The 16,802-nt window shown below is 43.5% G+C and overlaps 1 protein-coding gene across 2 annotated transcripts in view; it reads left to right on the top strand.

Moving 5' to 3' along the window:
- Positions 1 to 13,864, top strand: part of PAFAH1B1 (platelet activating factor acetylhydrolase 1b regulatory subunit 1) — a 50,792-nt gene extending 36,928 nt beyond the window's left edge. For both annotated transcript variants that reach the window (XM_083714712.1, XM_083714711.1), the window contains 7 exons: positions 439 to 645; positions 2,826 to 2,994; positions 5,174 to 5,276; positions 6,131 to 6,359; positions 8,031 to 8,132; positions 8,479 to 8,635; positions 9,861 to 13,864. In XM_083714712.1, coding sequence (XP_083570838.1) covers positions 439 to 645; positions 2,826 to 2,994; positions 5,174 to 5,276; positions 6,131 to 6,359; positions 8,031 to 8,132; positions 8,479 to 8,635; positions 9,861 to 9,934 — 1,041 coding nt within the window. In that variant the 3' untranslated portion in view covers positions 9,935 to 13,864. The remainder of the gene's footprint in view (positions 1 to 438; positions 646 to 2,825; positions 2,995 to 5,173; positions 5,277 to 6,130; positions 6,360 to 8,030; positions 8,133 to 8,478; positions 8,636 to 9,860) is intronic.
- The last annotated feature ends 2,938 nt before the right edge of the window (positions 13,865 to 16,802 follow it).

Genomic DNA, 16,802 nt, shown 5'->3' with positions numbered 1-16,802 from the left:
ATGACAGAGCAGTAGACTTGCACTCGTATCTAAGGGAACAAAGTTCAGGTAAAGTAAAAATGACGACAAACACATTTTCTTAAAGCTAAAATGAGCTAAGGAGGGTTGGATTGATTTCAAGATAACCAGGCAGATATTTTCATGTGGATCTCAGGTTTTGTTCAGTTCCTTTTAGCTGTTACAGCTTGTACTTGAAGATAATTTGAGAGCTGTGTGGCACAGTTCCAGTGTTGCTGTGGATTTGGTAATGGTCAATGTGTGTTGGTCCTTCAGGACTTGCAAGGTCTTATTTCAGACATTGTGGTATATCAGTATATCGTGATGTGTAGCTGGTGATATATCACAAAGTTGAACACCAGGTATCACCTTTTGTTTGTCTTACACTTTTGTTTGTTCTCTCCACTCCTCTCTCCCTGCCCTCTCTCCAAAACCATTTAGGTTATGGAATTGGAATCCAAACTAAATGAAGCTAAGGAAGAATTTACTTCAGGTGGGCCACTTGGTCAGAAGCGAGACCCTAAAGAATGGATCCCTCGTCCTCCAGAAAAGTATGCGTTGAGTGGACACAGGAGTCCTGTCACAAGAGTAATTTTCCATCCAGTTTTCAGTGTTATGGTTTCTGCTTCAGAGGATGCCACAATAAAGGTAAGACTCTTCTATAAACCTGGTCTGTCTTGCAGCTCTCCAGAAGTGTGCACCACAAGGGGATGCTGCAGGCTATTGACACAGGAGGTGTGAGCTGATCAGAATTGGGATATGGCTCCCATTGTGTTTTTTGGACTGTGTTAGCCCAAGTAATATTTTTTTTGCAAAATAGCATTCTGTGTTTGTGGTCACCCATAGAAATGTAGAAGCTTCAGTTAATACGCAGCCTGGTGGTTTGCCTCCTGAAGCTGGCATGGGTTAATGTACTATTCTCACCTACTCTTTGAAGCCTGTGTTTGTTTGCTGCAGGAACACTCCTGGGCACAATATAATGTACAATCTTAAACAGCTTAGGATTCTTCAAGTATGCCACTTACTGTACTGTAGTACTGGGGCCCTTAGTAAGAACACCAAGAACACAATGAGTAAGTTGATTGTAGTTTCCAGTCTTTGGGACTCATTCATGTGGAAGCTTCCTGGAGCCTGAATCTCGTTATAGCTTGATTCTCAGTGAGGTGGTCAACCTGTTATCTTTGCTCTGAGGCTCCACTTTGGGCCATAACTATTGCTCTTCTATGCACAACACAGATTCCTTCCACAAAAGGCTAGGCTTCCCCCTGAAATTTGCTAGCTTTTTGTATGCAAGGATAATGGTGGTGATTATTGGATGGAGGAGCATTCAGTCACTGTGAACTAGTAGAACACAGGTTGGCCACCTTGGTGAGTACAGGGCCCTGCATATAAGGAGTTGCTAGGGCTGGCATTGGTACAGTCAAATATCTTTGGCACAGTTAGTGGGGAGAGGCTGGCAAGCAAGGAGGCACTGGCCAGACGGGTAGTGAGTATATTAATACTTAAGGGCTGTGTCATATAATATATTGTTTTAATACATCACCTGAAGCAATTGGGTTTTTCATACATGACCCATGAAAAACAAAAACAAACCCCAGCACACCTTTTGTTCTGTAGTCACAAGAGACTTGAGTGAACAGTGGAGGACGGGGTAATCACAAGACAGATCCTTAAATGGATTGGCCCTTTAGGCCTCAAATACTTTAAAGCAGTGGTTCCCAATTACCTCTAAGTACTGCAGATCCCCTGTTTTTCAAAAGCCAAGCCCCTACTTTTGAAAATGGTGTTATCTCTATGGTAGTTTTTGTTACATGAATGTCTGCAGAACGCCAATTGGGAATACTGCTTTAAAGACTGACTCGTTCTCTACAGACCCCCTTGGCTGCTAAGATTGGCAGAGGAGGCCCTCTTGGTAGTTCCACATCCCTCAGAAAGGGGGGTATGGCCCAACAGAGGGCATTTTCTTTGGCAAGCCCTAGGTTGTGGAAGTCACTACTGATAAAGATGTGTCTGGCATTTTCATTATATAGTTTGTGGCAAATGCTGAAGATACGCCTCTGGCTTTTGACACTTGAGAATGTATATTTTTAGGACCCATTTTATTTCTGTAGATTTAAGTTGCTTTAAACTGTTTTTTATAACTCTGTTCTAATTGTTGTGACCAATGCTGGGACCTTGGGGTGAAGGCAAATGGAATAATAATATTTTAAAAACTTGTGTCCTGCCTGGCATCCATTGACCCATTTGGGTGACTGGTTCCTCCCATTTTATGTTCTGGCTTTATTCTTAGTTGCCAATGTGTGCAAGGCAGATACTCAAGAATTTGAAATAAAGTATTCTACCTTGGTATTGCTTTTGTCTCATAGAAAGCAGGAGTTTTATGTGTCTACACAAATAAAACATGTGCATCATCCCATAGAAAGGGAGTCTGCTCTTATTTAAGGCAACAGGAAGAGCAGCAAAATGTGCTGTCTTCTGGCTTATTGATTTATCTTGGAAATAGGTGGGTGGAGAGAGAAGGAGAGGTGCTTATTATTGTCTAATTAATTTGAAAAGTCAGTATAATTTGAAAAGTCAGTATACCCTTTGAAAATGTTATTGGTTCTTCCCTTGCTCCATCTCTTTCTTCCATTTTGAATTAATGTTGAACAGAGTGCCAGACAGCTGCTTTGAATGCAAATGAGAGCCTGGAAGAAATATATATATATATATATATATATATATATATATATATATGCTTTCGTAGATTTTCACCAAAACCTGCATATATATATATATATATATATTGTGAGGGCAGATGTTCACCAATTTCTTTGTCTGCTTCCTAGGTATGGGATTATGAGACAGGTGATTTTGAACGAACCCTGAAGGGCCACACAGACTCAGTGCAGGATATTTCCTTCGACCACAGCGGCAAGTTATTGGCCTCCTGCTCTGCAGATATGACAATTAAGCTATGGGATTTCCAGGGCTTTGAGTGCATCAGAACCATGCATGGTAAGGAATTGAGGAATCCCACACTTGGATTGTGAATTAATATCAAACCAGTCCAGACTTGCCCTTTTCTTGAAACTGAAATTAGGAAGGGGATGCAGAACTCTTAAACCAAGGTTTTTTTTTGGGGGGGGGGGAACGCTGCAAGATAGCGATTTGCAAGGGGCTTTTCAGCTGATTGTTGGGTCCTGAGAAATCCATTTCAGCGTGCTTTGCAGATGCTGCTAATCAACTGATTAATGGTGCCCGCCCCACACCTGCTGGTGTACTGGGCAGACAGGCATGGCTTTGGCTTTGCAGGTCAAATGGGGGAGGGCTGGAGGTTTCCCACCCCTGCCTTACACATATGATGTGGTAAACTCATGGCTGAACTATATTACTTCAGTCAGCAGACATGTGGAGGGGAGGGCATCACACGATTGAATGCTCTCCTCTCAATAAAAATTACTGCACGTGTAAAGCTAGTTGTTGGAAAGAATGATTCTAGCTTAGCTGTCTCTCTGACTCTCCAGCAGAGAATTGTTCTGTATGAAAGAAGATAATCATGGGGGCTGTCACTTGCAATCTGAAATTGGTATAGTCAAAACACAGACCCACCATGTTCACATTTTGAGTTATTAGATAAAAAGATGGTTGTTACCTGGTCAGTATCCTGGGTATATTTTGCAGCCTGTGCTTGAAATCTTAACAGGCTTGTGTTCCCTATTGCTATTTTGACGAAGTGGGAGCTGTAAGGCTTTAATATGGGCCCATTTCCTTAGCTTGCTGGGAAATGAGACGAGGCAATCTTGCTCTACTGTATAGTATGGTTAGAGCTGAAGTACCTATGGGAAGCATCACATTTTGGTTCATTCTGTTGGCAGCTATATAAGAATCTTGGATATTTCCCAAGGAGGGCATAATTTTTGCTCCATAGTTGAAACCTGCCTGCCTTCTGTGTTCAGACCATAGCTTGCTTGTTTGAAGCATTGTTAACTGCTCAAAACAATGGGAAGGACTCAACATTTGAAATGGGAAAATATGATTTGAAAGGGATTGGGTGGATTAGGCTAGGCTAGAGTTTTGCAAATGTGAATTCTGCTTCATGTGCAATCCCCCCCTGCTCTGTTCAGCTTTCTGGAGGCAGCTGCCTGCCTTTCTTACCAGGGAAAAATAGCAGAAGCAGCGGTTCTTGCCATTTCTTGTTGCTGCCTAGGAGTGTCCTTAAAGAGCCTGTATAAGCAGAATGTGCCTCTATAAGTGCATTTACGGCCTGTGGAAACGAGTACTGTGTCACTGGACCCAGCATGGGAGAAGATGGTTGCTGTTTCCCAGAGAAGCATTGGAGAGAGAGCACATCTTCACAAGCTCCCCTCCCGTTCCAGTTCTCTAGAATCAGAGAGAAGCTTCTTACACCACCCTGAGCTTTGGAGCAATACAAATCAAGCCTCGCTGTGAAAGAAAGACCTGGGCTGCTTCTGCTTGCCCCCAAAGCCAACAGGATAAATAGATTTCCCCGCGTCGCTTGCCCCTTGTCTGCTTTGCATGCTTGGAAAACTTTGGGGAGGGGTTTCTTCATGCAGTGATGGAGCAAGGAAATCCTCTAAAGAAGAGTGTTGCTGCTTCCAGCTTCTCCTAAGATTTTGTAGTACAAAGATGAGGGCTGTGTGATACCCTCCCCAGGTCTTCTGGCATGCATGCAAGATTTGGGCAAGGGGGCAGTGGTGTTTCCACCTTTGCACCTTTTTGCCTGTCCCTTTCAAACTTTTGTTACCAGCTCAATGATATATTTTTGAGATGTGGCAACCAGAGTGTTCTCAGTATTTCATATATGACCACCTGATGCCTGCTTGCCTGGAACACACGGTACTGCATGCTCCCTCTTCATTGCTGCTGCACCATCACTTTCTCTTTTGCTGGTAAAAGTGCTGAACATCTAATGCACCTGCCTTGCCTGACTTTGAAACTGGGAAATGCAGCCATGATAGTTTCATGTTGCTTATTACCACTTCTTCTAATAGCCAGACAACCACTGTAGACGTCCTGTATTTCTCTCAGTTGGGTCCCTGGTTTGCATATTGAGGGTTACCATGCAGGATTATTGTTGCTTGTGTGAATTGAGTACTCTTCACACACATTGTGAACTAACACAGTCGCAGCAGAAGCCTGATGTGAGCGTGTTTGTTGTGTTTTCTTTTTCTAGGTCATGATCATAATGTTTCTTCAGTAGCCATCATGCCCAATGGGGATCATATAGTCTCTGCCTCGAGGGATAAAACCATCAAAATGTGGGAAGTTCAAACAGGGTAAGATCTTGCAGATGTGTTCATGTGATGGAAGAAACAGTGCCTGGTTGCTTTTTGAAGATTCCCCCTAATGCATGGGGATGGGGAACCTCATGGGCTCTTGTTGTTGTACTTCAACTCCCATCAGCCCCAGCCAGAATGGCCAGCAGTTGGGAATTGTAGTCTGCAACATCTGGAAGGCTAGTGACTAGTGGTATATGCCATTGGTCTTCGGCAAGTGGGATAGGGCCCATGAACGGATGAACAGCCTAATGTAGGCAAGGCTCCGTGCTGTTGCTCTTAAAACATGCAGAAAGGTGGAGAAGACTGCAAGCAAAGGGATATCTTCTGTACAAGCTTAACTGGTATACCTCCCTCCGATCCTGTGGCTTGGTGCTTCTTGGAATCCTATTAGATCTCTGAGAGAAGGAATGACAAACTAGTGTGTCACCAGTGTAGAAATGCTAAGAAGGAGAAAGAACAATATGAGGGAAGAAGAAAACTGGCATAATTAATGTTCATTTTTAAAAAGAGTCTCAAGATTGCCTCAATGTTGAGGATTCTCCCAACTTCTCCTTCTGATATATATTTTGTATTACCTTTTGGAAATGGATTCTTAAAATGATTCAAGTAACCTTTGGTTTAACCTTCTGCGCAGCCCCTTGTTCTAGCTGCTGTTTTCTTCCTTTCCATTTGCCCAGACTTCCCCCAGTCTTCTCAACTCAATTTAGACCTTTCATTTGTCAAAACATTCTGTTTACAACTGCTGCCAAACGCCAGCATTGTCCCTAAACCATCAATACTTCAATTCTTGCTTTATATAGTAGTGTTCTGTCAACAGCGGTCTTCTTTTTGTTTATTTTCCTTGCAAACAGCTACTGCGTGAAGACTTTCACGGGGCATAGAGAATGGGTCCGCATGGTGCGGCCTAACCAGGATGGCACGCTGATTGCCAGTAGTTCTAATGACCAGACGGTGCGTGTCTGGGTGGTAGCAACAAAGGAGTGCAAAGCTGAGCTCAGAGAACATGAGCATGTGGTAGAGTGCATCTCTTGGGCTCCAGAGAGCTCTTATTCCACCATATCGGAAGCTACGGGATCTGAGGTAAGGAGTCTTATATTGCGCTTCTCTCTCCTCTCCTTCTCTCTCCTCTCCTCTCTTCTCCCCTCCCCTCAGTGTACATTTCAACCTCTTACTCTTCATTGGGGCATGCATGGACATGTGGGATTTGCAGTGGCTGTCTTGTTGCCTCGGATTTCCATCACATGCTGGTGCTGTCTTCCACAGCCATTCCACGCCTTTGATTCAGATAAACATCTGATCTAAAGCTCAAAGTCCTTAAAAAAAACAACAACTCAAAAAGGAAGAGGTGGTGGCTTTGGGCAAACTTGTGTGGTTACATACTGAAAACCCATTTTTTAAAGAACATCCCTCCCCCCAAGTGCACTAGACTCTTACTCCTTCTTGTTCTAGAGCGTGTCAGAATCCTACATACTTGGCCTCTTGAAATAAGTCACTTCCATAAAGGGAGATAGACTTTCTTTTCTGAATTATTTGGGGCACCACAGGGGACATGTGCTATCACTCAACAGTGGCTAAGTTTGAACCTGGTCCCTTTTTTCACTTACTTAAAATAAAAGGCATGTGTGTGTGATTTAAGGACATACCTCTCAGCTGACTGCTTAGCTGCTTCACTTCTCCTCTGCCCTCTACTGGCTCGTTGCAGAAATGATTGCCCAAGAAAGGCATGGAAGGTGAAGAGAGTTGTGAGGCTCAAGAAGTCGTTTTAGCCTGAGCCTATCCTGGCTTAGATATTAATGGAGGCATGTAGAAGGGAGAGACATACACTTAAGAATTCCACACTCTTAAGAGAGATTAATGTGTTTTGGCTGAATGTGAATAGAATAGATTATGGAGTTGTGCGTTTATCTCTTTGGTTCTAAGAGCAAAAGATTGTATGATAGATTTCCCTGGTTCCCTTCTCTTTTAGATTTCCCAGTTGAATTTTGGGGGAGTATCTTAAGCAGCTCTAGTGGGTGTCTTGAGTGAAAGGAGAAAGGGGCGACACACGTATTTGAAAGAAGGAGGTGTGAGCCTCGGTGGAGAATAATGGTGAACAGAATAATTGGCAGTGGGCATGACAATCTGACATAGAAATGTGGCCTCAGTGTAAAACTTAACAGTCCAAAACAGTAGCATAATAACTTTTTATGGTAATGGGCTAAATAGTCGCACCAGTTAGTGACTTTAAATTTTCGAGAACTCTTCTTCAGGCTGGATACTGAAGGGAGGGAGAAAGAGAGAAGAAAACAGCCAGTGGAGGCCAAATTCGGCAGGAGTGCCTAGTGCTTGGAGGACATTTCTCTCCCCTGCCCCATACGTGACCCCAGGCAATGTCGTTAGTGAGTCGTAGGGAACTTTCTTCTAGTTCTAAGATTTCTTTGAGTGGCTAAACTCTATAAGCTTAAAAAAATGCAGACAGCAGTATCGTTGCATTAGAAAAACAAGCTTCTCTTTAAATAGATCATTAATTGTAATTGAACATAAACAACTTTTTATGTTCATTGGCAAAGTCTAAAGAATTATGTTTTAAAAGTGTGTGAGTGTTGCTGCCGTGTTCATTAACATAAAGTGTTTAATTGACTTCTGAGTCCTGTTTACCTGGAGCACAACTTTCTTTGTGCTTGTTTTAGGTCTCAGGTACTCCAAAGGTGGGTCTGCGTTTCTGCCACCTGGAGTATTCATTTTTGTAATTTCCTTCTCTTTCCTTTATAGACCAAGAAGAGTGGCAAGCCTGGGCCTTTCCTGCTTTCTGGCTCTAGAGACAAGACCATTAAGATGTGGGACATTAGTACTGGCATGTGCCTTATGACACTTGTAAGTTCCTGTGTGTCCCCCTCCTGTCGGACTGCAATCCTGTATACTGTTGCTTCATAAGGGAGTAGATGAGACAATATTTCCTGGATGACCTCAAAACAGTCTCTGAGGAATCCAGCCAGACTAGTTAGAATGAATAGAATCTGTACAGATTGAAGGAATAATCCATCACAGGGCCCTGTTCTCATCTGGGTAATTCAATTTCCTATAGTTCCAAGGCGGTTAGTTTGGGGCAAGTAGTGGAATGATCTTACCATTGGATTTCAAATCATGTTGTGAATGTTCAGGTGTGCACACAATACGTACTCTCTTGTGACCTTGTGCCATTTTTTCCCTCTCTCAACAGGTGGGCCATGATAACTGGGTACGTGGCGTCCTGTTCCATTCTGGGGGGAAATTTATTTTGAGCTGTGCTGATGACAAGACCTTGCGTGTCTGGGACTACAAGAACAAAAGATGCATGAAGACTCTCAATGCGCACGAACACTTTGTTACCTCGTTGGGTATGTATGTGCACTTATTCCAGCACAACGCAGCTGAGTACAGACCTACGTCTTCTCTGTAGGTTGGTCTTTACCTGGAGCCCAACTCATAAACCAGTGGCACCACTCTTCAGCTAAGAAGGGATACACTGCACTAAATACTCTCTATAGACTGTCAGAGTATACCTGTGTTAGGTTCGCTTAAAAGTCCCCATGCTACGAAAAGTGTCTGGCCTCCCTCTTTTCACAAAAGAAGAAAGGGGAAGGGGGCATGTTGGAAGTTACAGGGAAAGTATATGCTAGTAGTGTTTTGCCAAGCTGGTGAAGACAGTTGGGTTTCATTTGTTTCTGTGCAGCAACCTTTTTTTCAAGCAAAGAAAAAAGTGGAAAAATTAGTTGCTTGTACAGGCATAATGAAAATTGAAACTGGCTTCAATAGGAGTGAAGCTCCTTTATATCCCTTGAGGTAGAGGTTCCCTGTTCCCTGTTCCTTTGTTCAGAGCTGGTTGTTCCTCTGCCCCCACCTCTCCAGTTCACAGGACCCATAAAAGCCAACCTGCTTTACATTTATTGGCAAGCCATCCCTGACTTGCTGTGCTGACTGTACTGCTAATGATGGCTGATGGATGATCAGTGACGTGGGCCTTTCAGCTAGTGGTTTGCTGACGTAACTCAAGGTGCGTTGCATCAGTGGCACCATCATTTTTCTTTTAAAAAAAATGTTAGGAGGAGGAGGAGGGCAGAGTAAAGGTATGTCTGCACTGCTAGTTTACACTAATAGTATGCATTAGCTGCTGGCATGGCTCTCCCTGTGAGAGGGGGAAATAATGGGGGCTGTAGTTTAGGGTAAACTGGGTATCTCCTCCTTTCACAGATCTGTGCACAGACTGCACTTCTCAAGGTTCCTTAGGGAGGAGGAACAAGTGTGTTTTTGGAACCCTCAATTAATACAGCCCTCACCCAAGAGGACACTCAGAGGCAGTTTCTCCACTGCCTCAAAATACAGGTTTTTGATGAAAAGCTAAAGGAAAACAATGAAAGCCGGCAAGTCCTAGCAGGTTCCCTTCAGGCATAAACTCTCTACAGTGTAGGAAACAATAAAGATTTGCCATGGCCACTCACAGTATATGTACTGAATTTTAAAATCTTTTGGCTGATCCAGCATCATGGACATTTTCCAGCTCTAGTATCCTTTGTGGTGCTGTTAGTAACTTCCTGTCTTCCCCCGCCCCCCTCTCTCTTGCAGATTTCCACAAGACAGCGCCCTTTGTGGTTACCGGCAGCGTAGATCAAACAGTAAAAGTGTGGGAGTGCCGTTGATTGAATTCACACCTGGCCCACCCCCCTCTTTCCCTCCCCCTCTGGATGCACTCGGATACCATGGTTACCCATTGAGCTCTGTTTAAAATAAATATTGTCCTTTCATGTAAATTATTCTGGATGTAGATTGAGCTTATTAAATGTTACACACAAAGTATTCATGCATGGTGAATCCAAATTGTATACTGTAAATTTACATACGTTGTCTAGAAGTACCATAGGTTTAAGGACATGGGCTGGCATTGGTCACATCAGACCTGCGAAGGCAGAAGCTGGTTGGTTGAATTAAGGGCACTTAAACCACCAGCAGCAGCAAAATCCCGTTCTGTGCTGGATAAACTGAACACCCGTTCTCTTCTGTTGGGTGGTGCCTATAACTAGTGACTCTCATACGGATTCTTTTTTTGGGTGGGGTGGGGAGGGCTCTTTCAAGAAACACGTATCTCTGTAACAACATCACTTAAGTGTGCTTAAGAAATCTAAGGATACTAGATAAACAAGGCTGCAACTTAGAACCTTATGTAATTAATGGAAACTAATTAAAACTTCCAGTTTTTTCTCGTCATGATATATTTGCCAAATCAATAGGATATATTTTTATTTTGGCTTCCTATCACGTTTAAAAAGAAAAAAAAAAGGTTAGTATCCTGATACTAACAAGCTGCAATATAGGAAGAGAAACCTTGGTATGATGTGACGTGTATTTTTTTTTTTTTTTAAAGAAATGGTTGTTGGAGTTCTATTGCATTCTAACACTTGGCGCTTAATGCTTTCCATGCAAAATGTGTCTTAGGGAGTCTGTCAGTCTTGCTTGAACGTAGCTCTTAACTGGACAGTTGGACTCAATCTCCCAGTTGACTCCTGACAGTTCAGCTTTCTGTTGGCTTTGGTTGTGGTTTATCAGGCTTGTGCGATGTCCACAATATCTGAGGGTGTCCTCTCTCCTCCCCTGCTTTCCCTGGTAGTTGGTGAGTGTGCAGCAAACAGGGTAATAGTGGTGTGATTCCCTCTCCTTTCCAGTTAGCGAAAAGGTCTGAAAGCAGGACAGGGAGCCAGAGGATGGTCAGATGTGATGGGACATGAGAGCAGAGTTTGCAGTGCTCCAAAAAAAGCACTGTAGAAAGAAAGAAAGAAAGAAAGAAAGAAAGAAAGAAAGAAAGAGGGAAACAGGAGGAGGAGAACCACTGACGCTAGCAGGTACTTTGCAAGCTTCTAGATAACCTTACAACCGCATGTTAAATCCACCTGCTGACATGCAAAAGCCTGCTCTTGTTACAGAGTTTTGAAGCCAGCTTCAGTTTGGAAGCTGCCCCCTTAATTTGAAGAGCTCTAAAAGAAAGAAATGCCCCCCAATTCATCTTTTTTCCAAGGAGCAAGCATCGTTCAATCAGCCTTTTATTGGTCACGTTCTGTTATAGGCATTTTTAAGTCCAGCCCTTTATTCCAGCCCTCCAAAAATCCACGTACCAGTCTGGACAAACTGTCAGTCTGACAAATTTTAACACACATTAAGTATTTTGTTTTATTAGCTCTGGCTTTTAAAAGAACTGGCCCTTAAAACAAAAAAGCAACAAAACCCCCCACTTGTTTGGAGGGTTACTTGCATGTCAGTAGAAATAAGGCTTAATCACACATTTTGGTTCACCCGCAAGGAGGATTTTTTGGTGTTTGGCTTCTTTTACGGGAGCTGGGAAACCAAAGGCAGTGAATGACTTGAAAGGGTGGGCAGTAAGTAAGGGTGCAAGTCCTGACATCTGGAGAATGCCGTTTTTTTAGTGAGCAAGTTTCCCACAAGCCGAATCTTACACATTTTGAAGTCTTACCCTCGTTTTTAAGCTGTTTTTGACAGGGAGTTCATTGCTGGTTTTGCCTTTTTGAGAATTTCTGAATCTGTAGTGGGGCAGTCATAGCAATGCCGGTTAGCAATTGTAAAGTAATTCTTGGCTGAGGTGTAGAAATCCTGGTTCTTTTCTTTTTTAAGGGTTAAAGGTAAACTCTGCATTTGCAGAGTCTGTGAAACTAAGGTACCTATTAACACGGGAGCTTGACCACTATTCCCTTCACTCCTTTGAACATAATACATGGTTTTAGGATAAAAAAAAGGAACCATTTTGTAGCCTCTAGTAGTCACGAAACCTCCTTGGCGTTGAGTAACTTTAAACTTGTAAGCTACACGTCCATTTAGCCGGTTTACAATAATAGGCGAATTACCATGAGTGGTTGTAGACTGCACCAGCAGTTACACCCCTGGTTTTAAAACAAAAGAAAATGGAAAAGGGGAGAAGTTGGTGGTGTGGCGGAGTTGTCCCTAGGAGTTGGCTTTTGTGCTTCGCTCTGGCTATCTTAATCCTGTGCCTTTTCTTTTTCTCCCGTGAAGAGTCTCAAGCGCTGAGGTTTACTGGTTTGGATTGAAAGAGGATTTTTTTAAAATATATATATATCAGAAGGTATTCAGGAGTGTATTGCTGTGTGTTCCGTCACACAAAGAGTGACATTCTGTTTTTAAAACTGAAAGGGCAGTGGTCAAGCACCACGCTTGCAAACAGACCAGTTTTGGTGTCCAGTCTCTTGAAACAAAGCCACAAATACATACCTAGACATGTATTTCAACACACACACACACACACACACACACACACACACACACACTCCAGAACTGCATGGATTATTAAGATGTGCCCAGGAAAAAAATAAATCCCAGATTCATTTTTCTTTTTGAAAGTGCAAAATCCACCCTCCCCTCTTTTTTGATCTGGACACAATCTGAGAGCTGATGACTTGGAGCATCCTGCACTTTACCATTTTCATTTAAAAGCCGTCCTGCTTTTGTGTGTGGTGTGACCAATGAAGTGCCCAGGGCACAATTTTTTTTTTTTAAGAAAAACAAACCCCAGAAAATACTAGTTGCTAGCAAGTTGTCAAGAAGCTGTGGAGCACTGTAGTATTTTGAAAGCTTTGGCTCTCGCCTCACCAAGCTACCCCTACCCCTCCACCCCTGGTCTAATCTGTTGACACCTGGCTGCTTCTCCCATTTACCTCTAAACTCTTTTTTTTTTTTAATGTGAAATGAACTGCCTGTTTAAATCATTCTTAAATAGCTTTCTCTTCTCTCACCTCACTTCTCTGCCCGTCCCTCATCCCATCTTCCCACCCCATGAAAGCTATTTAAAAGGATACGGTTTGGGTTGGGTTTTTCCTCCGCAGTGGCTTGATAATCCTGACATGGATTGTTTTGAGTGCAAAATTTTAACAGAATTTGAATGAAGGAAAAAAGAAAAAGAAAAAATCGACTTAATTATTCCATATTCTCACTCTGGCTGTGTATATTTAAAAATAAATACCCAGGGTACTAGCTACTGCAAAACCTCTCCATTAGTGGCAGAAATGATGTGTATAAAATAGGGAAACTTGTTTGGGAGGTTTTCTTTTTTTGTGGGGGGGCAGAGGGTGGGCAAAAGGTTGAGCCAGATTGGCAAGTCATGACTGGATGTTAACCAGCCTTTTTTTATTCTCTTTCTGCTGTGTCCCTGTAAGTAACCACTTTCTTGTCCTAAGCATATCCTTCAAGCTGTCCAAAGTTCTTTCTGAAGAGAATTAGCAAAATATTCCACGTTTTTAGAAGTTTGATCCCAACACTGACATGACGACAAGCATCTATATTTCTCCCCCCCATTAAGAACGGTGTAGAGATTGCCATTGGAGAAAGCTTCCCCCCTCACCCCCAGACTGTAGGAGTTAAACTGAAGATATTGACACAATTAAAATTTAAAAAAAATCAGTAAAGGAATGTATATAATACTGCTCTGTGTTTTACAGTAAGATTTGTTGCTCTCAGACTGTGTAAAACAAAATTTATTCATGTTTTCTGCATATTAAAACAAAAATCTTATTGTACCAATTGGTAAACTATTAAATGCATATAAAACTAAATGCGTTTCGTTCTTTTTGTTTGTCTAGGTGCAGAAAAGATCATGTGCTTTTAGATTGTGCTTGATTAGGCAGTTAAAAGCAGATGGCAAAAGAATATCATGTTGGGTTTCAAGCTGGAGGAAAGCAGTGCTTCAAGTGACAATGCAATGCAAGGGTGAGTGGTGTGGGGCAGAGCAGATGAAAGGAGGGGTGGGCTGGTACAGCAGGGCAACTGGCTTACACAACATTTGTCTCTTGTGAAGCTCTAAAGGGGGCAGTTACCCTCCATTTCCTAAGTACAGGTGCCCCCCCCATGTGTGTTCTACTAGCGCACAACCACATATATGTGCAGCGCCAGGAAATAAATAGAACCAGAAAATGGCGGGGGAGAGTCCCCACAGCTCACGAGGTGACCCTGCCCGGAGCGAACGTCAATGAGGACAGAGGAAGCCCCAGAGAGACCTCAGGCACAGTGGGGCTTTTTTTTTAGGCTACCCAACCTCCCCGCCTGACAGCTGACTTGCATGGTAGACTATCAGCCGGTTTCCTGCACAGCCTGCAGCCAGCCCCAGAACTTCAGCTCTAGTTGAAGCGAGAGTTTGAGAGCAAGGAAAAATTAAGTTGGGGCGGGGGACACCTGCAGTCAAATTCTGCTTGTGGAATTCATTGTTGTAGAACGTGGTGAGGGCCACGGGCATAGAGACAGCAGAGACTGGCACCTAAGGGCAGATGGGGCACTGCCCCACCAGCCTACCCTCAGCTGGCCCTTTCCTGCTTACAACCAGTCCAGGTGCTGCTGTTGCCTCTCAGCTTCCTCCTTAGTTGGTGTTGCCCCCTTCTAGAAGGCAAGGATGGGAGCAAAGCTAGGCTTAGCAGGCTCAGGCGCCACCTCCTGTTGGTCTCTGTCATGCTGGTCTCAGTGGGCATCGGCCACCATGGCTTAGAGATGCATCTAAAAGCAGACATACTTGGAGGTCTTCTTGATGGTGACACAGAATGGAGTATGTTCAGAGGGATGATTAAGGACAGTGCCATGTGGCTGTGTGTTGCCTCCAGGCCCTGCGATGGAGCTTCTCGCCGGCATCTAGCCAATGCCTGTTGGAAACGGGATGCTGAGTTTCTGCTGTAAATGCAACTTGGGGTCTTGGTATGGTTAGATAGCAGCACTGCAGAATACCCTGTACATCTTGCCACTTGGAAGTGGGTAGCCCAGATTAATACTTGAGGCTGAAGGTCCCTACTGGAGGACAGTTAGCTTGTTTGTGGGAATGGTGGATTTTTTGGTTTCTTAGCCTGTTGCTGCAATACTTAATTACCAAAACAAAACTCATTGGAGCCAATTTGTTTTCAAATGCTTGCGAAGAAGCTGCAGTGTCACCCAGGACTCTTCAGGCTTACTATCATGTATTTCGGGTTGACTTGCCACCCCACCCTCCCCCAATGGGTAGCAACCCAGGGCAGAAAACACCTCAAGTTACCAGGGAGGGAGAAGCCACATCAATTAATTTCAAGCCGTACAAATGTAATTTGACCTAAATAAATCTAACACCCAAATGAGCAACTGTGTTAACTGTAGGCAAGTAGAGTTTTATTAACCTAATTAGTATCGACTCTTTGACAGGGCGACCTCTTTCCACTGAGCAGATTTTACCTACATACTATCGTTGACCTTGATTTTCCACAATAGGCGATAGCAGCCTTGTTAACTAGCATTGGAAAAAACAACAGATTTTCTGTGCTTCACATAAGTGGTTATCCCACAGTAAGCCTTTAACAGCTCTGACCTCTGAAATCTTCTAGCTTTTCTTGTTTTCCTTCTGATTGACTGAAACCAAAGAAGCTTGTCATCTAGAGTGGGTGGAATTTTACTAGTTTGATCTAATTTGAAATGGGGTGGTGATGGCAGGGTTGAATTCTGAGTGCCACTCCCCATGCAGCTGTTTTGCTAATGTGGCATCTATATCCCTTTTCCTAATCAGCTAAGACTAGTTAATTCACGGGTAGGCAGAAGGGATATCTGGGTTATATGGAGAAATGGCCCCCTGGTTGGTCCTATTGATGGGTATGTTGGGGAGATCCCATTTCTTTAGAAACTTGCTAGGCCAGCTCATGGAGGTGGCCTATAGTTGTTTTCACATGGTTTAATTGAGCCAGTGGTACCTTGGTTTACAAACTTAATCCGTTCCGGAAGCCCATTCTTCAACCAAAACGTTCTTAAACCAAGGCGTGCTTTCCCATAGCAATGGGGGACTCAATTTACAAATGGGACACACTCAACAGGAAGCGAAACCTGTTCTGCTTCCAAGGCAAAGTTCACAAACCAAAACACCTACTTCTGGGTTTGCAGCGTTCTTAATCCAAGTTGTTCATAAACTAAGCTGTTCTTCAACCCAAGGTACCACTGTATCTTTTATCCTTGCTGGATCGGGACCGTAGAAATAGTCTAGATAGCAGATTTTTGTTCTCAGCTAAATGTGGATGAAAGCACAGGAGGCCTGTAGCATTACAAAGCAGTCTGTGTGTGAACAATGGCGAGAAGATTGCCTACAGGTGAGGCTCCTAACCTGGCAGCTATAGTCAGGCACCATGACACTCCAAGATAGATGCAGACAACCTTGCTAAGGGCTTACTCTTTTAGGGGTGTGTGTGGGCAGAATGCAGATCAGTTTTCTTCTGTGCAATGGGCATTTTGTGGTGCCCTCCCACCTTACAATTGAGACGACTAGGCTCAGAGAGACGAGCTCAAATCCTGTTGGCTACAAAGTTCACTGGGTGATCTTTTAGCCAGTCACCTACATTTGGGAGCGGAAGAAGCAGACAAAGCACTTCCTTCATGCAGTGCATAGTTGAAAGTATGGAACTTGCTTCTACTGGAGGGCAGTGATGGCCACCAAGCTAGGAAGCTTTGAAAGAGGATCAGACAAATTAATGGTGGAGAGGGCCGTACTCTGCCTCCACA

Source organism: Podarcis gaigeae (assembly GCF_964106915.1).
Source record: "Podarcis gaigeae genome assembly, chromosome: 15".
Classification (NCBI taxonomy): domain Eukaryota; kingdom Metazoa; phylum Chordata; class Lepidosauria; order Squamata; family Lacertidae; genus Podarcis; species Podarcis gaigeae.
Note: the sequence above shows the minus strand (reverse complement) of the source record. Positions and strands in the feature narration are given on the sequence as shown.